Raw genomic sequence first — 27,420 nt, 5'->3', positions numbered from 1 at the left:
TCTCTCTCTCTCTCTCTCTCTCCACTCAACTGTAGTAAACGCTATGCAAATATGGAAACATGGTACTTTTATGCAAATTCTGTCGGGAGCCTGGCGCCCTACTTACATCTTGTTAAGGCCGGGAATAAGATAAGAGAAGCGACTGCTTTTATGCGAAAGACTGGCTAGTCCCCCTCCCCCTCCTGTCCATAAAGAGTCTATTGAAAAACTTGGAAAATTGTTTATCCAAGTGTAAGACCAAAATTGCTAGCCATACTAGGGGAAAAGATAGACCAGATAAAATCGTACTCAAATGAAACAAAACAAATCCCGATAGTATTTATTTCTAATTTATTAATAGGAATTGATTTTTTTCTTTTGCGACGATAAACAAAAATTCAATGTATATAGAAAACTTAGTCAACTATAATGGCAGAAGAAGTTGCGGCCATGAAAGTGAAGAAAATTAAGGAAATTGGTACTATCTCCTAAACTATCTATTCTGACTTGAATTTAAAATTGAAAGAACTTAAGAATCTGAAGGCGGAAAAGTGGTTACTCTTACCACAATCCATTGTTCTCCGGATTAGCAGAGATTAGTATTTAAAGAAATCTTGGGAAGGACATGCTCTCGGCCTTGATAACGATGAACTATGCTAGAAGTGTTGGAGTGTTCCGAAGAGGCACCTTCCACCTAAAAAGGTCAGTTACTTAGGCCCAGCATGCGACATCCTTTTGCTGACCAAAGCAAATCGCACCACTTCTACCGGTCGTGGGTCTTAATAAAATAAAGGGCGAATACCTGTTCCGATTTAATCTTACGTTATGTCTTCTTATGGGACACAATAGGTTAGGAAACATCTGCACAGATATTTCTCGTCTATGGTTCCACTTTCTGTAAGACTATTAAGACTGGCTTTTATATCGTATCAGATTGTGCTGAAATCGCTAGTTTACGATATGAGGTTTCTGTCACAGACTAGAGAGGTTAATAACTTCGTATTAAAGCCTAGTAAATAGGCAAGGTTATCCTACTAGTACTACGAGGGGTAATCACAATAAGACCCTTTTTTTCATATAGAAGGCTGATTGACCTAAAGGTTCTGAGCAGTCAGTCTCAAAGGAAGAGAAGGAATTGGCCTTTCTGTTTGACGGTGCTGCAATCATTAGATGAGACTAATGCTGAGACCATAGGAGATCATGTCGCAAAAAAGACTAGAGGATAAAACTCTAGACTTAGTCAAGACGGGAGGCTTAAAGGGGGAATGGAACAATAAGCCTCTTTGCTTGCAGAGCCTTTGGGAAGCAGAAGAACCCGCTCCATATCCAAAGAATAATGACTCATTACTAGATATTGGCTCATTGCTGGATAACCGAACAAGGTGTCCAAATTTCATCTAGCACTAACTTCTCCCTACGAAACGTCAAACTTCTCTTCTTCAAGAAATTTCTAATAAGCAAAGAGATGAAACATTTTGGGTGCTTTTCGCAAAAAAAAATAAAAAAAGTTGACGCAAATACAGATGAGTGAACAAAAATATATTCTTTGATGATGAATATATGTGATGATACAAAATGACAATTGTTGCACCGAGTAAGTGAGCCAATTTAAATTGTGTAAAGTGACCATCAACAGCATCTAAATACCATGGATGACACCGAACTGTCAACATGCGTTCGATGATAAGACCTTCGCCAAACTGTCGAGCAAACATACCAAGTAGGATTTACAAGTTACTTTGCGCCAAACATATTTATGTACTGACAGAGTTGCGTTTTATTGAAGCACTCTATTTACAGTGGTGGTTACCATTCCATTTAAGGCCTTTTGAGCAAGGGCAAGGAAGTAAGAGCTGTCAGTTTTGAGACGAAAACCTCGTCATCCTGTGATGGAACGGTTCCCCGTTCGAGAAACTTTTAAAACGAACTACGAAACGAACCAAAAGTTACTTAAAAATTATAATAAATACTTTAAAGATCAAATATGGAAATAAGTATAACATATATTAGAAATTTTGACACAAAAAGGAATGTTAATATATTTCCATTTGTTCACCAATTTAGTTAACAACTCAGTACTGGAATTTTACCTCAACATTAAAATAACTGTATAATTTCTAGAGCATTCTGTTATAGAAAACTTTTCGATGTACATATGTATGTAAAGGTAAGTTACATATCGATGTACAGCACATGAAAGTCAGGCCTGTGAAACAAGGTAAATGTTAAGCTCCAGTGTAGCTAACATTTATACACATTCCAGTACAATTGTTAAGCCCAATAGTACGGACAGAGTGGTACATTCCTCGAATATATGCCTCTAAATAATATGCACAACTATACCAACGTAATAATAATATTAGCTTCTCATTTTAACTACCCTGTATTTGCTAACAAGTTTAATTTGCAGGTTAGGTTTTATTCCCTCTAAGACAAAACATCTAAAGGATAGACATTTTTCATAACTTCAGCAGATTGAGGGGAGAAAAAATTATCATAATTTTAGCAGAATTTCAATTATTCTAAATTAACCTTAGATTGAATTAGTATTTTAACTAAGTTTTTATTTTTATATGTTATTAAGTATGTTATTTTTACTGTGTTCAAAATGTGCGTTCATTACTGAAATAGTAACTTCTCTGGAATGGACTAAGGAATGGTCCACAGCCGGTGAGCTTATTGGAACATGCGGGGATGTTTGACACGGGGAAAGTCGATAGGCTAGCAAAAACAGCCATTAAATCAGGGGAATACTTCTTAGTGATAAGCTTAGGAGGATTTCGAAATTGTTGTGACCAAAAAAAACGTTGTTTAGACGCAAGAGTGGTATGAACATTAGGCTGAGATACAGTCTCGAATCCAGAATAAACCATGGTTTATATAGGGAAATATTTTTATAAAACCATAATGCGACAAGAAAAAGTATTAGCTCAGTGATTCTGGGTTGAAAACCCAGCTGTCTGGCTTTAGATTTTTCTTCTTCTTAAGAGCTTCTTACAGCTCACTGACCCTTGACCGACAGTGTTCTCTGTAACAAGAGATGACTGTCCGGAGGCCGGCAGTGCACTGAAGAAAAGCTCTGGAAGCCAATAACCTCAGATGTTGACGCGCTTTAAATTAAATTATAAAATAAAAATAAATAATGCAACATAGATTCAACTCTGACGACTCCATACGATCTCAAATAATATAAAACACCTGATATCTAGTCACTTCATTCGGTCACTTATTCATGGTTGAAGAAAATCGAATTCCAACTAGCCAATGCCATCTTAAGGCCTGCAATATCTGCACCCGATACTACATTTTGTATGGTGAACAATAAAAGGATTTAGTTAAAAACATACTGGGACCAATATAACAACCCTTTATCCTAAAATATATTGGGCAATATAATTTTGTATTCCAGGCGCGTGTTATAACTTTATTAGAAGAATATTTCTCGTTACTTTATTTTATTTATCTTTATTTTGTTGTAGCTTTATTTGTGCACTGTTCCCTAACAAAGATATGATCTTATAAAAGAGATTATATGTATTATCTTGGTCTTTTGGATATCAGGGTTTAGTGGTGGTTTGCATTTTAGATGAAATCTTTGAAATATTCTTAACGTGTTTCCAAGCAAAATGATTTGAATGAAACTTTTAGATATATATGTTTGCAATTGCTAAAACTTAATTTTCTGTATTCCTCAGATTGTTCCTAAACTTTTTCGCAATTTGGAACAGAAAATCAGCACGATTACAATACTTTCTTACAGGAGGAAGAGAAACTAAAATTAAAACTGTCCAGTAGGACAGTTGTATAAGGGTTGATCGTCAAAAACTGCACGAAAAAGCGTAACATTGAAAAACACCCAACTTTGACAATTTTTTTCTCTTTTTCTATAAAAGATAAAATTCCCAAATTTTCTTTATAATATAGGGCAAATCCTCCTTTGTAACTGTAATTTTTTTGCAACCACCTAGATCTAATAGGTTTCGAGAAAAAAGATGCCGAAAATGAGCAAAAACCGCTTTTTCAAAAAATGTTCTTGTTCTTCTTCTTCTTGTTCTTGTTACCTTTTTTGTAAACAATGTAGTGCCTAAACGCGCGAACAGATTTTCATGAATGAGGTGTCATTCGATTCGGAATTTTATGTAGATGTGCCTTTTGGGGGTCTCGACCCTGTACATCGAATGGGAGAGGAGTTAGCCCCCTTTATGTAAGGCCCCCTCCAAAATTATTATTACTAATTACTCTGTAAATCTTGGCCCGATTTTGATAAAATTTGGTAGGATGATAAGGTTAGGGCTCCCCTACGTAACATTAAAGCGGCGATCAGCTCTTACACTTGTTAAGGGAAAGTATAGCAATCGTTGAAAATTATCGACACGTGAACCGATTTTTATGAATGAAGTGTCATTCGAATCGAAATTTTGTACAGATTTGCACTTTAAAAGTCTCGACGCCGTGCCTCATAAGGAGGGGAGTTTGCCACACCCAAATAAGGCCCTTTCTAAAACTATTATTACCAATATTTCTATAACGCTTATTTGTGCACCTTTTGGCGTTTAATCAACCCTTATACTTAACATTTTAAACTGTAAGTTTTTGTTAAGGAGATATAATATATATATATGAGTGGACAATTTACGAATGCTGAAACACAACGTTCGGTTGAACGCCAGCGAAACGCCTAGCAATTATCCAGCTCACTAACTTAAACTTAGTCACACGTTCGGCTATGTTACATTGCTTGAAACTGCGCAGGGAATAATAATCGTTGTTTGTTTTATTGTTGACTAGTTTCGGAGGATTATTCATCAGTTTGGCGTAGCAAACTTGACTTCCACTGTCAACAAGTGTAGCATAAGAGAGTCATTGAAAATCTGAAGCTGGTCAGAAAAAGAGAAATCGCGCGTACCATGTCCGGACACAATCAACGGGATTTCTTCATACGTTGACGCTAGAATTCTAAGTCATATTTTGGATAGAAACACAAGGAAGTTTACCATAAAATTTTTTAAATTAGATATTTTTTCTAAACCCCTTAAGAAAGCTTGCAGTCTAAACAAACTATGCGCATCTAATTTTGTAGGAAGTTCTTTACTTTTAAAGAAATAGGCTTTTTTCTTAAAGCAGACAATCAAATAAGGCAAAAAAAAGGCCCTGAAAGCTGCAAAAAGAATATTGAAAGAAAGAAAGAATTAACTGTCCTATAATAGCAACTTTAATTATAAATATATTAATAAAAGCCAAGGCAAAAAAGAAATCGCTAATTGGTCCTAAATGAAAGTAGAAGGCTGTTAGAATTACTTTGATATAAACTTTATTAATAAAGGAAGAACATTCCGTTTTTTAATTAGTCTTTTTTTTGATACCCTTTATTTGATCCTTTTTTTCTCATTAATCTACTTCATTAATCGTCGCCATAACCCATTCTCATTCACAATTTACCAAAGAAGAAAATACAAATGAATCCATAGCTCTAAGTCTTATTAAATTTTTTACGTTTGTTTTTTCTTTCTTTCTTGTTGTCCCGAAAATGAGAATTTTGAAATGAGATTAATAATTTACTAGTTCATGTCCAAGGAGAATGATTTCAGGCCAAGTTTGCGTGTGAAAGTTCTATTTTAATAATTTAGCTTCCACTTTGGTCGATATTATTCCAAGTCATTGGATTACGACTTAGAAAAGTATTCATTACAATATTGTGGTGGCTAGAATAACATAAAGGCTGTGAATTTTTCGTAACATTAATTTTCTTTAATATTAAATAAAATACTGAGATATTTCTCGATGGACGGAACACCAACGCAAAGCAAAGATTTGTCTCCAAAACCGTAGTTGCAAGAAAATAGAGATACGCGACAAGTGGCAGAAACATCTGGAGAAGCTCAAGTCTAGTAACATTACAAAATATATTGAATGAAGGGTGAGGATAGATTAGTGGTTAGTGCATGCAGTGATTCTGGATTCGAATTCTAGTGGCTCTTAGATTTTCTCAATGCTCTGGACGCTTGATGGGCTTTAGCTATTGTCGTACCTCAAATTTTTTTTAAATCTTTTATTGGAATTTACTACTGCAACAAGCAATTATGGTACCTGATAAATAATCAGGAGTGGAGAAGGCACCCAGTGGTGTCACTCCAGTAACGTGCTCTTGCTATACTGCACAAAAGTAGATCTCGAGGCCATCTTCTCTTCAATCTCCTTAGAGGATTACCTGGTAATGTGGAGGAAGATAGGTGTTCTATGAGAGGGTTAGGGATGAGCTGCTGTAGAGGAATGAAATTTGAATGAAAACGATTGTTAGCAAGATATGTAATACGTAAAAGGGATTTTGAGATCATTATTGATAGTAAGGTTAGATACATACGCTCGTAGAACGGAGCGTTAAGAAGTTTTGCGAAGTATTTTTGACTGTATTGTCTGGGAGGCGTAGTGAGTTGGAACGCTTAGTCTATCCCCATACTTCTGTGCCGTATGACCAAATAGGTCGCAGTAACAGTAGATATAAGAGTCTTTTGTTATGTAGTTTAAGTTTCAAACGTTTGTCAAGTAGTCTGGCGAGAAGTGTTGCAGCGTTGGTTAGTCAACTCAAATTAAAATTAAAATATTAATAAAAATCTGATAGAAAACTCGAAAAAAAAAAGAAGTATATTTTCGGAGAACCCAATTTCGCAAATAGACTCGATTGTATTACAATTAATGAAAAGTAAAAAGGTTAATGCATTAAAATGTTTCTAGAAGATTGGTATCGAAAATGATAAGGAATTATTCTTAATTAAAACAAATCTGGTGGAAAATTTGTATTCTTACAGAGAATTTCCGCGGGAAAACCCCATTATTTACAATGTCAAAATGAAAATATTGATGCTGAAAAGGTCCTATAAATATATCACAGGTAATTAATGGCAACAGATTGGCTGGTTTGTTGGGACCATGTTCTGTCCGCTCAAACGCTTTTTTTTTAGAAAACCTAAACTGAACACTGCTTTTAATTTTCACGATGCTACATTGAAAACAATTCTTTACTTTTTGTATTGTCTGAAAAATTTTATACTTTATACCAATTTTATATTTAATTGTAATAAGTTATAAAGCCAAATTTTAAGCACTACTTGATTTTGAGGTAATATGTTTTATGGAAATTGTGAAAAAGTGTTTAGTAGTTTATAACTTTTCACAAAAACAAGTTTACAATAACGCAGCAATTAAAATTTTGGCATGTTAACGGCTTAAAAGGTCCATCCAAATCATGTTGTAATCAGAGCATACTTTATTTCCTGCACTGGGCTAAAATGACGTAATGATAAGTAAATACAATGTACTCGTATTTACTTTAACCTTCATTGCAGTTTAGGGTACGTTTAGCATCGGACCAAGTATGCAGGAAAATAGGATAGAAAAAACCTGCAGCTAGAGGAGAAAGTCAGTGAAAGAATCAAACCATATGCGTCTGTAGAAAATGGGATCATCAAATGTCCTGAGCTATCTGGGATAGAATGGGTTAGATTGGAATTTATACTGGAGAGAAGTTTACAGCAGACGGTTTTTGGATATTATAGAAGATATCTTCTCTTGGAGGGAGTTGAGTACATCGTGGAGAGTCTGTCGCAAGTGTGAGGAATTCGTTCCATGTTGTCTGGAGTTTCTTGATGTGATTACAACAGGTCAGGCTGTAGACGTAGAGTAACATCGACCTAATGATCATTTTTTGTAGAGAAAGAGTTTGTTCTGTACAGTCGATCTTCTAGTTTCGTGAGTGTAAAATGAAAAGTAGTCTTGTGAAGTAAAGGTCAGTTTCTTGTCTAAAGTTAATCCTTAAAATCATAATATTGTTGTGTCCAATTCGTCTATAGAGGAAGAGTTTACGTTTAGTAAGAGTATGGCCTTCTAAAAAGTCTTCTCATGGTTTATTCTGGTTTTCCATTAACTGCAGTATAATGGACTAAAATGTGATTAAGACTAGATTCTGGGAGAACCCGAAACTACCCAAAAAAAAGTATAGGCAAAATAATGCCTAGTTTTCTTTTTCAGGCTGGCTTAACGTCGAACAACTTAATTATGTGTCGCGGACGAAGGCAACTAGCAAACTGCAATCAAATTACTTTCAGTAAACATTAATTAAAATCCCAAGGCCTAGACCCAGGATTCGAACCTAGAACCACTGCCTTTTAAAGAGCTCGGCTATCTTGGCGCCTCCAAAATGCCTTAATCTGTTATATATACTCTATATCCGAGTAAATTTTGTGGTTTAAATTAAACTTGGGGTCATTATTAATGTTAGGGATACAACTTTAAGTAAATATTTCAGTAGAGTTTTGAACTTATTACATGTTTTTTTTCACATCAATGTCGCAAAGCTAAAAATATAAATAAAGTAACATTATAGTTAAACATAGTTACTATAAGATAATTTGATGTAGTAACAGAATATCTTATTGTAAGCTGTAACAGTTGGGTTATGTAGTTGTGTATAGTGCAAGTATGGGGCCCAGCCAGGAGTAAGTTTGTTGAAGGTTGGACCCATTATCAGGATGTACTCTCTTGTTTGGGAGACCATGGCTGGCTGGAGAGAAAGACATTCTACAGGAGTTAGTATATGATTAGGAAGTGTGCATCCCTAGGGACATTGTTCTCGTATACCCTTTCACACAACTACGCTCTTTACTAGTTCCAGATCGTACTTCTGGTTCCAAGGCCTCTTGATTAGTGTACACTATACATCCTTGGTACACTGCTATTTACTATAGTTAGAGAGACCACTAATTAATACCTAGTATACAACCATCCCTCTGTGAATGCTAATTCTTCTTCACTATTATATTATACCATAGTAACTCTATAGCCTCTATTCAATTCTACCATCATTATGTGCTAATAAAACCATACGTCTTGTTCACTTCCTGTAATTAACTTGATAAGGGGAAATTTGCATTTTTCGTTGTTTAGTGGTGGGGGAAGGGATGGTTTAAGGTACCTTCTTTTACCATGTAAGAAATCGATAAGTTATTGCGATCGTGCCTAATTCTCGAACTTTTCATCATAGATATCTTTTTTTTAGGGTCCCCTGAGGTGAAAACTGTGCTTATAAAATCCCTCCTCACTCTCACTCTGCTCCTCCTTCTGAGTAAGTGAAAAATTGCAGAAAGAACAGAACTTTATACTTCGATTTGGAAAATTATGGGCTAATAGATAAGTAGTATAGAAATGATACACATATCTAAGACAGAAAACAGTTTAAAATTCAAAAAAGACACGAACAATTTAAACAACATATACGCAAACTTACTACAAAATACTTGACAATTGGCAACACTGACTTCCACACAACCTAACACATATCACACACAGAGACCGATCACACTCAGTCCATGAACAGACAAGACAGAAGACACACCAACCCTGTAATGTAAAAATATTACTTTGTAAACTAGCCCTGAAGACGACCTAGTCCCTAGGTTGAAAGCTCGACAGAATAAATGTATCACGACTGAAATGGCAATTATTTTTTCATCCTAATATGTATTATTTACTGGGTTCGATTCCCGGTCTAGACACCTTGAATTTTATTTAATGTTTAATAAAAGAAATTCACAATAAAGTACTATGATTGCTAGTCGCCTCCGTCCACGGTAGATGGACGTAAAGCCCGCCTGGGAAAATAGGCAATTACTTTACTTTACTTTAGCAAAGTAGCAAGTAGCCCTACGCTGAATGGATTATTCACTTCTCTGAGATTATTTCGAAAATGCCTCCTAAGATTCACTTTAAAGGCTGTATTTAAGTTGCGTTCATTTAGATTCTATAACTTTCTACAGCAGTGCTTTTTAGGGCCTCCTAAAGATGGATAGAGATGGGATACCTCCATAAACTCTCTTTTAGACGTAAAGTGCAGTTTTATAGGTTAGTGTTGCAATAATTAATGTGCAGCTCTACTGAACCATTCAATAAATAAAATCCTCCAACTCGACAGTAAATGCTCCTCGAAACTCACCCTTCGCAAAGATCTAAACATACAGGTCTTCACAGAAACCATCCGTTTACTTTTCCTTTAATTTCCACCAAAATCTAACCGGTCATCCCATTTCAACAGATAAATATGTTCCCTCTGTTCCTGATAATCCTCTGTAACGCCTAAATCGACAATGACCTGCGGATCTCCTGTCCTAGATAAAATTAGAACCATTAAAATTCCCGAGAGTGTCAGTACTGGCTGATTACACTCTTTCTATGTCCCCATGGTTGCATTTTGTATCTACTATCTCCCGGGCGGTTTTGCAACTTGTAATTGCGTTTACTCTGATCACTTTACCTAATATATATTTGTAATTTACAGGTAGCAATAAAATTACTTAAAATAAATAAATAAAAATTGTTTATAATCTACCATAATTATTAGAACTACAGTAGATGAAACTGATGCTAGAATACTGTACGATATTTCCAGGGGTATTAGAGTATAAAATTTAGTATTTCCAGTAAAGCTAAATTCAAGCACAATACGTAACTGGAGTGCCATATTGTTAACAAAAACGAGGCAACAAAGTACAAGCCAACAACGTACTTTGCAACATAGATGACGTTCAACTACCTAGCAAGTTTTCTTCCATTATTGTAATGGCAAACGGCTAGAAGTTTATTGTCAGTAGTTATGTCTTAGAATTGTATTCGTAGGTAGTTATGTCCTTTAGTGGTCTTACCAAAATGGGTGTGCGTATACTTTATTCCAAAGTTAGTTTTTCTTATTTTGGTAAAAGATTATAAAAAAAAATTTTTTGTTGTATAAGTTGCACAAGAATTCTGCGGCTTCTTTACGGAAGCTCATTGGCCAGGGTCTTGTCTTCAGGAAGTCTAATGACATTAATCAACATTTAATTTTGTTAGGAAAACACGGGATTCGAACTAAGGATCTCTCACAAATCCAAGCTTCATAACCACTACACCAACAATTGTTTTGAGGGGGGCTTAAAAATGGCAATTTCTTGTAAAAAACTCAATTTTAGATCATTTATCATGATCTCAATACTTTTTACTTATCTTTTTAAAGCAGAAGAACAAAAAATCTTTTTCAAGAAGTGGGCTATAATGAGCTGTTAACCGTAATGAGCATTTAAAAAAAAATAAAAAGTGGTCCCGTTAAAATGATATATAGTTCTACTGACTGAAGTGCTTGTTTGAAGAAATGATAAAAAATTTAACTTATAATAAAGTACGTTATTATTTCATCCAGATCGGGGAAAGCAAGATAAGCTTCGGATTATTTATTTTTTTGAAGAATAAAAAACTATAAATAAAATAAATAAAAAATTGTGTTTACTTCGTAATTTAGTTTTTAATTGCTCGATTTTAATCCATTTGGGAATTAAACTGATTTTTTGTCAATGGCTGTAATTTTAGATAGAATTAAAAAAAATTAAAAAAAAGATTGATCCAGAAATAAATATAGATTTTCCAAACCACGGTAAAAACTTGATAGTTTAATAGTTAAGTTAGTTACGTAGTTAACCGCCTCCGACACCTAATTGGTAGTTGGATGTAAAGCCCGCTTGAAAAAATAGGCATTACCTTACTTTTTTACTTGATATTTTAATCGGTGTGAGTGGTAGGGTATAGACAGAACTTTCATCTTAGGGCTGTCACCCAATACACTAGCCACTAGCCGGAAGTAAAGTCTTGAAAATCAAGCCATTTTTTTTTTTCAAATTTGAGTTTCCATTGGAAGTATTTGTTTTTATGACTCTAGAGTTAAAAAGAGAAGATTTACAGAGATATTAGTGAATAATAATTTTTGAGAGGGCCTTACATATTTGGGGCTAACTCCTCTCCTATTCACTGTACAGCGTTGAGACTCCCAAAAGGCACAACTACATAAAATTCTGAATCAAATGATACCACATTCATGAAAATCGGTTCACGCGTTTAGGCGCTACGTTGTTTGCAAAAAAGGTAACAACAACAAGAAGAAGAAGGGACAAGAACATTTCCTGAAAATGCAGTTTTACCACATTTTCCAGTAACTTTTTTTCTCGAAATCTATTAGATCTGGATTGTTGCAAAAAATTTACAGTTACAAAGGAGGATTTCCCCTATAATATAAAGAAAATTTGGGAATTTTATCTTTTAAAGTAAAAGAGAAAAAAAAAAAATGGTCAAAGTTACGTATTTTTCAATGTTTCGCTTTTTCATGCACTTTTTTTGACGATCAACCCGAACAGTTGATCGGGGGATCAACCGGACAGTTTTAACAATGAAGGGTTAAATATGTTACGAACATTTTGAGGTTAAAGGAAATTTCGTAACTATAACAGAATATTTTCCATGCCAGTTCGATTAAGGGCACCTTTTTGAAGGCTAATTTATGTTCAAATCAATTATATTCTTATTTTAACCTTTTTTCTTTTGTTTCAGGTTATTTTTGGCACATCACTGACATTCACTATGACGTCAGCTATTCCACAAAAGGGGACCCAAGAAAAAGTAAGTACTTGATAAGCTAATCTGATGGAATCTTAATGAAAACACAAAGTGTTTCCTCACAAAAAAAAATTGTGTGTGTTGTTTCGAGAATAGGAATGGATTCCCTTAAGGGAGGGTTGTAAAGTGTTGGAGAAATGTGGACTAAATCCAGACAGTGTATTAAGTTTAGGCATTTCTCTCCCAAATAACAGACACATCTCTGTTCAACGTTTATTCATCTGTTAAATCGCAAAACCCGTCAACAGTTTAGATAGAGGTAAGTCTTTCCATGATGGTTGGATAAAAAAAAATAACAGCCTAGTAATTCATTCCAGACTCTACCCTCAATTCTAATGTACACGAGGGCTTATCCCACTTCGTGCCTACAGGATAACACACCCTCATATGAACACATCCTACCTCTCACTTCAGCCACAAATCCATGGACAATTTAAGCTCAAGCTCTTTATTTTCTAAACCTATAAACTGTAGCACACATACACTATATCTCATACGCTCCTTACGCGAAGTAACACCAACTGATATACACACATTTGTTGCTTACTTTGCTTTACTACAAAACTCCCTATCTAGTTTTTGGACTCCCCTAATACAACACCTCGTTGACGCTTGTCAATGTCATTGACGCACCCAAAACACTAAACCCTCTCACAATTATAGTCTCTCCCTCGATATATAATATATTACACACACATTCATCAATCCTCCCTTTTTTATCAACAACTACCTAAATTATTACTCAAAAAAATGGACAAAGCTCTATCTCTGTCTAGCATTGTTCCACCATTCAGACACCAATCTATCTGAACATTTATCTGGTTATTTCTTCAATTGGTTAATAATATAAAACTCGCCGTTCAATGATGTACCCGTTGAAATATGCACATATTGCGAGAAGTGTTGCTATCTCTTACAAATGTTTGAAGCAGAATTACGTTGCCGTAAACTCTCCAATATAACAGAACATTCTTTTATGGAAATCCAATATTGTTTTTTGCTTTTAAAATTTTTTAAATAAAATAAAAGTTTTGCAATGCTCTTTTATATAAGGAGTTTAAGTTTAATTTCTATTCTGTTTGGATTCAGCATTAAGCTCCCTCTGACAGTTGCAAACAATACATTCCAGAGAATACTCCCAAAAATGAGCTCAATTACTGAACAGTTTGCAGAATGGTAGTACCTATAACACAGTACCACAAACTATCGAGGAACTTGAAAAAAAACAGCTGATGATCAGTAGCAGGAGGAACTTAGATAGATTAAACTAGGGCGGCCTCAAGGCCTACGCCACTGCGACCCCTTTGGATCTATTGTGGCTCCCCTCACTCTAAAGCTCACCCTCCAGACCTGTCCTTTTGATCAGACTCTTAATTCTGGAGAGTGACTCCTGGGTAAAGCTTACAGGCCTTGGTTTTTCCTCCCCGAGAAGTAACATTCTTAGCCAGGACAAGCCCCTCCTCACACTGACACAACACGTGCAGTGCCGTTTCCTCCTCTTCATGACAGAACCTGCAAATTCTATCATCTGCCAGGCACATGCGATGCATGTGTTTCCTGAGCCTGCAGTGGCCAGTTTAGTAGGCCTACAATCATCCTTATAGCCCCACGGCCTTGACGGATTAATTCTGCAGTCAGCCTCGGCGAATAGCCTCTGATGAACTCCTTCGCCTGACTCAGCCCAGTGGTGGCAAGCCACCACTCTTGAGACCTACACTGCACCCATAAGTTAATGGCCGCAGTCTTCACACACTTCGGAACCCTAAAACAGGGCTCCGAGCCAACGAAGTGTATTTCCCTTATTTGGTCTTTTAATATTTGTTTTAATAATGGAAAGGAATTGACTTGTCTAACAAACAACCTTCAACTAGGTAGATCAGGAGATCCAGATTTGGGATCCTCTTCTCCTTGACAACTAGCTTTCACATGGCTTAGAATCCTGTCTACCCTTTAGAGTATTTAGTTAGTACATTGATGGAGAGTAAGAAGAAGTTTGGCGGCATCAGGAAATCAAAGGGATAGGATATGGGGAAGACAGGACCAGGTAAACCGGACAATTACTCCTTTAGTCACTTTAGATGACAAGTGAAAGATACTGTGGGCTAATTCTATCACCCCCGAATCCACAGGGGAGATATGCAACGTCTTTTATAGAAGGTCAAATCCAAGCAAATTGTAGCAATACCTAAAACTTTTTCTGTGGCTCTCTGATAGATAATATAGATTATCTTATTACCAAATGTTCACAATTAATTACCCCCCCAAAAAAATGAAGTACCAAAATGTATTTATTGTGGCTTTAAAGTTCACATTTTTAGAGACCGCTTTTGGTTCGAAAGTCTAGTAAAATAAAGTGTCAGCAACTGGAGAGAAATAGTTCAGGACATCAACTTTCATTTAGTATCGATTTTCTATTTTTACAAATTTTCTCAATAAACTGTTAAAATGTATTCTCTTCAATTGTAATTTATTTGTAAAGCGAGTATTGAGCAAAATAAAGCATGACCTTATCGCAATATTTCGGTTCTTTAACTCCCACATGCTTAGAAGGAAAAATTAGAATAACAAAAGTGAGTTTAGATAGAATTATCCACAATACCTTAAAGTTAATAAAATAAAATTATCACATATACACAACCAGTCTGCAGGGATGAATCATACTATCGCAGAGATTGTAGAAATTATAGCCATTTTTAAAGAGAAGGGGGTCTGCCCTTTTGAGTGGGTAAGGGGTCATTGTGGTATTGGTAAAAGAAAATGAAATGGTTGATAAACTTGCAAAGGAAGCCACCAATAGTGGGCGAAATGGCTAATTATAAATTACCACACATTGATATCAAGTGTACAATTGCAAAAGCAGCACTACAAAAATGGCAGACAGATTATACAGTAATGTAATAAAGGGAGATTCTATAAAACTATGGCACATCAGTTACCTAGACAACCATGGTTTAAGGGAACTATCACTAATAAATGGGTTGTTGCGACAATAAGCAGGCTGAGAGCGAACCACGCGGTGTGCCTGATCGTATCTTCACAGGATCAACAAAAGGTCCTCTCTCCCCTTTGCGTAGATTGCAATGAGGAGGAGGATTTCAAACATATAATAATGATATGTTCACGTTATGTGGTAGAAAGGAAACGAATGTTTGACGACATATACAGGTATTTAGATGCACCCTTTCGCTACGAAGACATAATATTCTCCACCAACATCTATGTGCTTAAATCTATAGCAGAGGTAGTAATGAAATAAGAATGTATTTAAAAGTTACAGCCGATTAGAATGAATGGAAGAAAATGATTAGAGAAGGATTACGTGATTTTTAATTTAGGTTAAGCTATAAGGATGGCAGGAATATAGAGTACTGATCCATCCATTAGTTGTAAGTTTGTATGTAAATAGTCTGTATATAGTAGAGGGATGAATGTGTGAAGCGAATGTATTTATAAGTAAGAATGGAGAGTGAGTGATATTCTAGTGATAAGCACCTAGACGATGCTGGCTGCATGGCGGAAGACAATGCCTAAAAAAGGCAAAAAAATATCTTCAAATCCAAGAAATAGTTTAGTTTGCGAGAATTATTCTTTAATATTGTGCTTTTTGTGTAGTTTTGAGATAATAAGTGAAGTTCGAAATATCCACACCAAACTGAATGAATCTATCTCTGATATTGGATGGAAGTCCTAAAACCGGTTAGCGATACATTGACGAATTGGGTCAAAGATCCTAATTTGAGCAGATTAGCTTGAGAATTGTTTAAATTTAATTCACTGAAAACGTAGGCTGCAGATTAAGTATTTGGCGAACACATGTGCAAGCTTCCATTTTTTTAACCGGATTTGAACGCCAGACCGGATGATAAATCACCTTCCACAGTTTCTGCTCCCATCTCCAAACAACCTGGCGTTTTTTTTTCTAAGTCTACTAAGATGGACAGCTGGGCATAAATTGCTTTCGTACAGGCGAACAAGTTCTCTTGCAACTTGTGCTATGATAGTGCACCTGCATGAATAATATTTTGATTTTGTCCACCCTTAATGTACTTTTAATGTTTTTTATAATTTTTATGTACCGGATATAATTTTTTACCTTACCAGTTAGATAAGATAAGATAAGATAATAGACGGGACGGGACCTACGCCCCACGGCACCGCAGCCTCTAAAGACTTATTGTGTCAGCCCCTTCTTAGTTCTAGTAAGCGAATCCTCCCCTCCTAAAGAGGTTGAGGACTTTCCCTACTAGTTCTTTTTGCGCTACTATCTCCTTCGGCCTCAGCGTTCTAAAGGTTTCATAGCGCAAATGCTCTATTGCAACGCAATCGAACAACAGTAGAGAGGCCGTTTCCTCCTCTTCCTGACATAATCTGCACAACGACTCCGAGCTGATAAAACCCACCTTGCGCAGATGCTTATTGAACCTACCGTGCCCCGTGAATAGGCCTGTAATCAGAGTAATCTGATTTCTGCCCATACCCAGGGTCTCTTTGGTTCTTTGCTTACACAGCCAAGGCATCATAGTCTTGCTGTGTTTAACCTCAGAACACATCACTCAGTTCTTTTCGTGCTCCCTCCAGATCCAATCTCTGAGAGCCCCACGAACTGAACCCCAGGACAGGCTCCGGGCCGATAAAAGGAGTGTTAGATCCATTCCTGGCCAGATGATCAGCTTTCTCATTCCCTTCAATCCCCACATGACCCGGCACTTATTCCAGCCGAACTTTGTTGTGCTGCGCCAGTAGTTCTAGGGCCTTCCTGCGTTCCCAAACCAGGGAAGAGGTCATTCTGAAGGATACAAGAGCCTTCAGTGCAGCCTGGGTGTCCGAAAAGATACGAATCTCCCTAGGTTCCATCCGCAGGTTTTCCTCAGCACATATTTTCTTTTTTTTTTCTTAGCAACAATATTTTAATAGCAAAAACCTCGGCCTGGAAGACTGTGGCGTATCTCCCAAGAGATCTCTTAATGAGTACCTCGGGTTTAACCCTATACACTCCAGACCCAGTCCCACAGTCCATCTTGGAGCCATCGGTAAACCAAATGCCTCCCTTCCGGTACTGGTCCGTCCAGTTCACCCTCCATTCAGTCCTCGGTGTAATACACACCTGAAAAGGAGTCTCGAACCTGTATTTAGGACAGATACTGTCCCCAGTCATGTCAATAGCCGACCAAGGGTCGACCTTATCTTAAATACTCATATGGCCAATGAAGGAACTGATACGCCTCCATTGCCCATTGCTCGTCATTCTGTACGCACTGGCCCTTGCCTCCGCCTGAACACCTTGCCAGTAAGATTCTCTTACTTCTAATAATAAGAGAATATATTATTTTGGAGATTTTCAATTTTGAATTTCACTAAAAATATCAGTTTTGTGGTCCACTGAGGACGAAAAATAAGTTTTCTACTTAAATCTGTGTAGTGCGTACAGCGTAATGTATGTCATTTTGTCTATTAAATCATGTTGTAGAGGTTAATGGTTTCTGAGGAAATCAAATACGTTTAAGTGGCTAGATTAATGTCCTGTTGTAGGGCGGTCTGTATGAAGTCCTAAGTGCGTCGAAAGTTAATAGAAATGTGTACATTTTGTGAGGATGTCACCGCAGAATTATTGGCAAGTTGGTGGTCCATTAAATGTCCCAGTGTCAGTCTTTGTATGTCCAATTCGAAGGCGGCTTAGTACAGGCTCAACGGTTAGATCGGAAAGAGGAATTCCATCTGTTGACATCGCTTTTAATTTATTGTCACGTGACTACATGTCATCTCTGACACCATTTCACCTTCATTTATCTTTTAATAAGAGCTATGTAGTCCGACAATGGAAACTAGAGATAGGTTAATAGCTCTTACTAGCTGCGCTGGCAGCCTCCATATTGCCCGGGTGTTCTAAGGAATACCCGAAGGTTATTTTGGAAAAGTAATTTTATGAATAATAGAATGAGTTTTTAATCCAAGTCAGTTCTTAAGATATAATTTATTTTTCTAAGCAAAAATAAGTACCAACTTGGTCCATCTTATTGGTAATTCATTATTTATGGAAGTATAAGTATTTATAGAGCACGTTGAAATCATATTTTCCATTTTCTTTTAAGCAAAGTAAGTTATCTTGTTTCATAAGCAAAACAAAGCCCACTCTAGCGCATTATGTATTAAGGAAAAATTCAACTTTTTCTCTCTGTTTTTCCACCTTCTGAAACCATTGCATTTCTCCATAGCGATATGGGGTGGTATTTATAGAGAAAATCTCTCTGCCTTCATCATCATCCTAATATTATTTTAAGTCCTCATGACCTTCAAGATGGGGTGGTTCGTCAAGGAGTTCCCCTCTCTCTCTAGTGTTCTTCGATTGATTTTCAATTATAGACTAGACTGCTTTTTTTTTTCTTTTTTTGCAGTTCATTAGTGGACAACATGGAAGCCAATTATTCAAGATCGCTTGAGATGAACTCCTGTTTTAATGATCAATGAAGCGTGCATAAAATAAAAATTTGGTGTGTACACTCGCATGACTTTTTCCTAAGAATTAGGTATTTCACAGAGTTTTTTTTTTTGACTTAAAGGAACATTTTGGAGACTTCTTCGAAAAAAAAAAGAAGAAAATTCGGAAAAGTGAAAAACGATTCAGTAAATTAGTACTTCGCGCATTTTCTTTCAGCGAGCATTTAGTATTTGTATTATTCAACGTTTTTACGCTCAAAATGCGATTATCGTCCTACGTATTTCCATTCGAGAATCCTCATATATCTTAAGTTGAATAGTGATTTCTTACTATTTCATACATTCATTATTATTCTTTCCTCAACATCAATCTAAGATCAGTTCATTTGTATTAATTATTACTGTTGTTCATTGATTTTGGCGACTGATTCAATAATCAATAGAGAGAAAAGAATGAAAATAATCGATGGTTTATAACCAAGAATAATATCTTTGGTTGATATTCGTTTTCATGTTCCGTCCACGACACCTAATTTGGTAGTTGGACGTTAAGCCCCGCCTGAAAAAATAGGCGATTACTTTACTTTACTTTATTCGTTTTCATGTTTTATTTATTTTCTTTTAAAGTTTGACCTAACAAAGATATTATTATTATTATTGCTATTATTATTAATAAAGAAGAAAAGATATCATGAAAAATTGGAATTGTTCTTCTCTTCCTATTGAATTTTTTGCAATATCCGGTTAATTTAACAAATGGCTTATACATCACCTTAACATTTTTATGTCTGATTTGAGTTCATTTTATTTAAAATGGGCATAATTTATTATCGTTTATGTAAGTGTGCTTTAGATTGTTGTAATGTTGAAGATCATAAACATTATAACTAAAAGGCCCTACACCACAATTGTTCCGTTCAGATGTAATTTATAAAATCAATTGCAAAAATTGTGATGCCACATACGTCGGACAAACATCACCAATATCTTGAACAAGAGACTATACCAACACCAACACGACTGCAAAACTAAAAAAAACCTAATGATACCTTATCTGCTCTCACTAAACACCTTCTAGACTGACAACACGAATTTGACTTTGTGACAACACTTCCATACTTGCAACTAACACCAACAGAAACAAACGGAACATATTAGAAATGATACACATTAAAAAACAACAAAAATCCATCAACTTTAGGACAGACACGAACAATCTTTCTAATTTCTACAATAACATTCTTCAAACAGTAACTTAACAAATTACTCACCACATACCTTAGCTTTCTCCAGCCCTATTGTTTTCACCCCTCCCTTGCCTCTATATAAACCTGCTTTTCCGTGAATTCCTTAACAGTTATGATGATATACTCGTTAGCTCTACATTGAACTTCACAAACTTTTTTTTTATAATGTAACTATTTGCAAATTATTTATTTTTTATTTTTTCAATTTATGTCTCTACGAGGGTCGTTTGAAAAGTCCGTGCAAAGTCAGAGAGATAGCACTACTGGCGCGTATCGAGGTTATGTTTAGTTAGTAGCATCTCTTGGAAGAACACACACCAAGTTTCAGCCAGATCGGTCTATTTCTTTGTGTTTGGCATTCGTTTGAATCGAGGAAGTCGAGTGATTTTCAAAAAATGGACGAAAAAGAATTTCGTGTGTTGATTAAACACTACTTTATTAAAGGCAAAACGCCTCACGAGACTAAAAAGAAGCTTGATAAGCATTATGGTGACTCTGCACCTTCGATTAGAACAGTTTATAAGTGGTTTCAAAATTTTCGGAGTGGCCATATGGGCACAAGTGACGCTGAACGTTCTGGACGCCCTGTTGAGGTTACTACTCCAGAAATCATTGATAAAATCCATGATATGGTGATGGATGACAGAAGAGTGGAAGGTGCGTGAGATTGCTAGTGCTGTGGGCACCTCGAATGAACGGGTACATAATATTTTGCATCAACATTTGGACATGACAAAGCTATCCGCAAGATGGGTGCCGCGATTGCTCACGCTTGACCAAAAACGAAATCGTGTGAAGTGTTGCAAGGACGGTTTGCAACTGTTCCAGAAGAATCCGCAGGACTTTAAGCGTCGTTTCGTCACTGTGGATGAAAAATGGATACATTACTACACTCCTGATACCAAAGAGCAATCTAAACAATGGGTTACCAAGGGGGAATCTGCGCCAAAAAAGGCGAAGACCGTTCCTTCGGCCGGAAAGATTATGACGACTGTCTTTTGGGATTCGCAAGGAATAATCCTCATCGACTATCTGGAAAAGGGTAAAACTATTACAGGTGCATATTATTCATCGTTATTGGACCGTTTGAAAACCGAGCTGCAAGAAAAACGCCCACGATTGGCCCACAAAAAAGTCCTTTTCCATCACGACAACGCACCAGCTCACACCTCAGCAGTTGTGGACGCAAAATTAATGGAAATAGGGTTCCAACTCGTTTCACATCACCCCTATTCTCTAGACTTGGCTCCCTCGGACTACTATTTGTTCCCCAATATGAAGAAATGGCTGGTGGGAAAAAGATTTTATTCAAACGAGGAGGTGATTGCAGAAACGAATGGCTATTTTTCAGACTTGGACAAATCCTATTATTCGGAAGGGATCAACAAACTAGAGTAGCGTTAGACGAAGTGTATAAGCCTAAAAGGAGACTATGTTGAAAAATAAAAAAGGTTTACCCCCAAAAATTAAGTAGTTTTTATTTTTGCACGGACTTTTTAAACGACCCTCGTATTAGTGTAATATTCCTTTTGTACAGACCCTGAAGAAGGTAGTAAAAATTACCGAAACGTTGGTACAAAGCAAAAAAGTTGTTTTTATTTGAGACCGCACCTCGATATTCACCAAAAATCATTATAAGTACTGCCAGAGCATAGTAACCGCAAAGTTCATTGCTAAGAAAAAATAAATAAACAATGAAATAAAAAACTTCAATTTAAAACAAAAGAAAAATAAGTGTCTTACTTTGTTTTATTTAATTAGCAATTCAAATTCAGAAATTGACTTCAAAAAAAAAGGAAGTTGCTTAAAAGAAATTATTTTCAAAAAAAAACTACCAATAAAACAGAAGGAAGTTAACACGAAGGAGAGGGGGAAAAAGTTGTTAATAAACTTGTATAAAGGCTCGATAAGAACAACGTAGAGTTTAGGAGTGTTCGGTAAAAAGTTAAGGGAAACCTTGGGTGTTCTCATCGAGCCAGGTTGGGCTACATTCTTAATTAAGAAAAATAACAGGTGAAACAGTGTGAGGGACAGTGTGAGGAACAGTGGACGGAGTTTATTAGATGAGAAATGAATACAAGGAAAATGGAAAATGAAAAAAAAAAAAAATCTCTAAGTGAGATGAAAAGCGAAGAACCTTTATGTGTAACTTTCTCTTTTTGTCTACAAACTTATTATTATTTTTTAAACTTTTTGTTTGTAATTTCATTCTTTTTCCCAGTGTATGCAATTTGTGTTTATTATTTCTCTACTTTTTTTTTATTTTCCATTTTCTTAGTTTTTAAACAAATACTTTTTAAAAAAAAAAAAATAAATATTTCATTTCATTAAGAATTTTTTGTATTTTAATTTCGTGTAGAAAAATGAGGTAGTCTGGAAAAGTTCTGATGAAATGCGTGCGAAAAACTTTTTTTTAGAACATTGGCTTCCGCAGTGCACTACTGATATCCGGTTTGTCGACCACCGTTAGCAGTTTGGGTGGAAATGAAATCTTGCTATTGTTCAGAAAGATAGTTTGGTTTTCGACAGTTTGGTTGATAGCTTATCGTACTTCAGTTATGATGTTGTAGTTGTTGTACTTCAATAGATATAACTCTACAAATTTATATTATCCTGAAAAAGGCAATAAATTTGTCGAAACGACGGTGTAAAGAAAAAAAGAAATTTGTCTACAAAAATTTTGTTGGTTGCTCCTCGATATTCCCAAGGATAACTGTTCACAAGGTTGGGTACGATGGAGACGTGAACACTTCATGGAGCCTAACGTTCAGTGCTATAAAACTACTAGGTTTGATTATTGTTTAGTTATTAGTTGTTTTGTAATTAAATCATTTCTCTAATCACAACCTACGTCGATGACACCGCCATACTATTTTCCCACCCTGATCCTCTTCAAGTCTCTATCATTGTCCAAGAAACATCTTGAGCTCATAGAAGCTTGGTGCAGAACATGGAGGATTAAACTTTACCAAATATATACAGGTGACGTTCACATCACGAAGACAGACCTGCCCTCCACTAACTGTTAACAATACTGTCCTACCAACTTCCACAGTGGTTCGTTATCTAGGGCTCTACCTAGATAGCCGTCTAACCTGGAACCCCCCCCCCCCCACACAAGACTTAAAAGACAAGAACTGAACAGACGTTACGGACTACTAAGGAGACTCCTTGGACCGAAATCCTTCATGAACGTACAAAACAAACTTACACTTTACAAAACACTATTACGACCAATATGGACATATGGAGCAGAATTGTGGGCTCCGCCAAACCATCCAACATCCAACCTATCCAATCTCTCCAGTCTAAAGTTCTTCGCCGAATCGTTAACACACCATTCTATGTCTACAACCGCACCCTCCATCATGATCTCAATATTCCCTATGTAAATGAATTAATCCACACCCGATTCCTAAATTTCCACAGCAAACTCTCTCTCTCACCCAAATCCTTTGGCTGTATTACTATCCACATCGTCTAAAGCGGCGTTGGCCACGTGACCTCATTGCTTCCTAAACCCCAATAAGTTCCTAGAGAGTTCCAGCGCTGGCTGGTTTCTCTCATCCCGTCATCCTGGTTGTGGCACTGAGCCAGCTCTGTGACACAATCAAATGTTTATCTGTAAATACACATTTGCTAGATTTATATTTTGTACAGTTGCAAATAAATAATTAAATAAATAAAAATAAAATCATTTACTTTTGACTTAGAATAGTTTTAGTTATGTCTTCAGCATTTTTATTTCTCATCTTTAGCTGATCTGTGCAAGTTCCAAATATATTGAGAAGAAAGGGGCAAAAAGATAAAGCATTCACTGTGATCCAAAAGATCTAACGAGACTGTTTCAAAAGTATTGTTTGGGCTTAGAATGTGGAGAACCTTCAAAGTGTAGTGTGTTGTGTGTAGTATTGAGCTAGAGTTGGTCTGTGGGTTCGCTAAACCCACAGGGTTCGCTCTGTAGATCACAGAGACTATTGTATGGAACGTTTGGATCACCAATTCAATATCCTCCGATCAAAAGTTTAAAGGGTACTGCAAGGAAGGAGGTGATATTATTAAGCAGTGGTAGGTTCATTCCATCTCTCTTGGGAGGAGATTCACTGATGGCTACGACAAGGGAACCTTTTTCTGGAATTCAGAGATGGAATCCACTGGTTTCCGTGACCTGTTGGCACCGATGAGTAATCTTTTTAATCTGCCAGACGGAAAGAGAATTAATTTGGAAAAAAGAGTGCTGCTTTGAGGATGAGGCGTTCTTCTCATGACTTTTACTAAACTTCATCTACTTTGTCCAGTTTTACCTATTCTGTTTCTACCCCAATTTCTATTTCCACTATCCCTTAAAACATATTATTTAATATATCCATTTAATTAATGTTTACTAATTAGATATTCGTATTTATTTATTCCAGATTGTTGGAAAGCGAATGGTGTGCCAAACCGAAGGCCGGGTACGTTTGGTGATTACTATTGCGATTCACCGTGGGCGCTCGTAGAATCGGCGGCTAAGGCCATGCGAGCTAAACATGGAGACAATTTAGAGTTCGTACTCTGGACTGGGTAATTACCTAATTAATATCTAATTAATAATAATAAGGCATGTATTAATTATTATTTTACTAATAATTTAGAAAAGAAAATTAAGTAAATGATCGCCTGCAAATTGGCCTGCCTTAATTAGAGCAATTCTAAATTGCGTTTTTTTTTTCTGAATAATTTCGGTTTTTTTAAAAAGTAAAGTTTATTTTTCTGTAAGCTGTGGGGTTCAACCAAACGCTCCAATCTCCAAAGGATTCAATCTCTACAATCTAAAATACTTCGAACTATTGTACACGCTCCTTTTAATGTCTCCAACCTGACTACACACACTGACCTTAACATTCCTTTTGTCACACAAGTTGCAAAAACAAGATACAGAAAACTCCACTTCAGCCTGCAATCTCACATAAATCCTCTAGCTTCAAAATCTTTCTTCTAGAACTCTTCCTGATAACCCGGACAAGACGCCTTAAGAGACAGTGGCCTCGTGATCTCCTCTCAAGTGAAGAGAGCGACTAATAGCCTAATATTTTGGAGTGTTACCACTGGGTAACTTCTCCACCTTTGAAATTCATAGTTCTGTTATCACTGTTACTTAGATATAGCGCCAACGCGCTGATTGTAGCAAAAATAAACGCAAAAAAAAAATTCTGTAAATAATTAAAATATATTATTATAAAGGAAAAATCATTTTACTAATAAATGACAGAATTAAATAAAAACCCTCTTTTGGAATTACTTTCGTCTGCCACAAACCAGCTTTTTCTCAATTTAATAACAATTTAGTACAAAATACAATCTGAATAGTAAAGCTGAACAGTTTTAAATCTACGTAGGCCCACTTTTTTCTTTAAGAATGTTAATTGTAAGCCTCTGAAGTCTGGCGGATGATTGGCTGAATGCCCACATTTAAGAAGCCAGAGGAGTTTCTGGGGAAAAAGCCTAACAGAGATTTACCGCAAGCAATTTCCTTATAATAGCCTCGCCGCTAGGGACCTCTCTCTCTCTCTTGGTTTTATAAAACAAAGCTAAGAAAGCGGCCGTGTTTAAATTCTTTAATTACTTAAAAAGCACTTGAAGTAAGTACTTAATTTCTTCCTGTGCAAAAACCATTCTTCTTTTGGCAGAGAAATATTTTATTTTGTTTTTTTTCTTTTATATTGTTTCGAAACTCTTGACTTTAAATCCAGAGATACCCGCACCAGCTTTAGATGAATTTTCAATTAATTATTGCAAAATAAATTCCCTATATTTCTAATACAGACACCAACTTTTAACAAAATAATCCTTATTTCATTCAAAATATTTTTCCATTACCGTAATTATTCCTTAATATTTATGTTATTTCTTAAAAGAAAATATTCTTATCGAGGCCAATATGCGGAATAGTTTTCACAAAAAGAAATATACATATATTTGACAGATCCTCTGATATGGGGGAGTTTCGACGTTTGAATTTTGCGCAGATTGTGGAAGGAAGTCGCTGGGTCATTGCAAAAACTTGGAAACAAGATTGCCGACTTCTCGTACTTGGGTTTAGCAATGAATAGATTCTCTCTTATGTACGAGCTCATCTCTTGTTTAAGAATGGTTTAATGTATTATGTAAATGAATATATAGGCTTCGTGACCGTAAATTATTATTAAACTAAGGATTCAAGATTGGCGAGGAATTCGGTCAAAAAAAACAAATCGTCCTTTTTGCCAACGTTTCTGGCAAATATATTGTCCTCTTCAGGGCGTGGCTATGCGGGTTGGTTGAGTTACAGAAACTCTGGAAAACAGTTTAAACTCTGTAAATCCGACTCTGGAAACAGTTTTCTGTAACTCAACCAACCCGCATAGCCATGCGCTGAAGAGGACAATATATTTGTCGAAACGTTGGCAAAAAAGACGAGTTGTTTTTTTTTTTTAATTTTGACCAATTCCTCGCCAATCTTGAATCCTTAGTTTGTATTGGTAAAATTCTATATTCGAAGAAAAGTCTTCAACGGAAAGTAGTAGCTACTTACTTAATTAATTTTCCCTTTTATTTGAGATTTTCGCAAAAATGGCTGGCAGATTTTCTTCTTTGTTTCAATCATTTTTCTCGTTTTTTTTTAGAGGAGTCCTTTGGTAATGAGTTGCGGGACAGGGTCTCTATATTAATAAGACCTCTATTTCTCAGGGTTTAATGTGATCAAGAATTAAGTATGGCTCAAAAATTTGGAGTTCGAGAGGGGCGACTATGAGTTAGAATGGTAGAGAAGGTTACGTGGGTGTACAATCCCAATTTTTCGGAAATTATTCTGCTGATTTCTTCCTTTGTTTCCTGTGAATCCCCAAGCTTTGGTTTCCTTTTGAATTTTCTATAAGAGAATATATTATCCTTTTCAATGAGCATGAGCAAACTTATTTTTTTATAACTTTTACCATTTGCAAAAACCCAACAGTTTTCTAATCTATTTAAAAGAAAAGAACTATTTTGAAATGGTAGTTCGAGTTCAGTGCACAGGAAAAAAAAAGATGGCCCTCTAGCTAAACAAGCAAATTGAAACAAACTTCACAGCTTATATTTCGCCATTTATAACTTATAAATAAAAACTTTTTATAGCGTAAAAGTTGTAAATTTAATTTCGAACAAAATTTTAGCTGTAAAAGATTATGTCGTAAAACCCAATAACACCTTGGAGAGTTTTCCATCGTTTTATTCGAACTTATTTTCTGTATGAGAAAAAAGAAAATAAAATAATATAGACGAGTTAAGGAAAACT

General features: G+C 36.0%; 1 protein-coding gene across 2 annotated transcripts in view; it reads left to right on the top strand.

Moving 5' to 3' along the window:
- The window catches only part of LOC141450850 (cyclic GMP-AMP phosphodiesterase SMPDL3A-like), a 577,559-nt gene that overhangs the window by 462,231 nt on the left and 87,908 nt on the right, over nucleotides 1–27,420 (top strand). For both annotated transcript variants that reach the window (XM_074121695.1, XM_074121696.1), the window contains 2 exons: nucleotides 12,379–12,447; nucleotides 24,542–24,689. In XM_074121695.1, the coding sequence (XP_073977796.1) occupies nucleotides 12,379–12,447; nucleotides 24,542–24,689 (217 nt within the window). The remainder of the gene's footprint in view (nucleotides 1–12,378; nucleotides 12,448–24,541; nucleotides 24,690–27,420) is intronic.

Source organism: Rhodnius prolixus, unplaced genomic scaffold, assembly GCF_049639745.1.
Source record: "Rhodnius prolixus isolate KJV_2025 unplaced genomic scaffold, Rpr scaffold_8, whole genome shotgun sequence".
Lineage (NCBI taxonomy): Eukaryota > Metazoa > Arthropoda > Insecta > Hemiptera > Reduviidae > Rhodnius > Rhodnius prolixus.
Note: the sequence above shows the minus strand (reverse complement) of the source record. Positions and strands in the feature narration are given on the sequence as shown.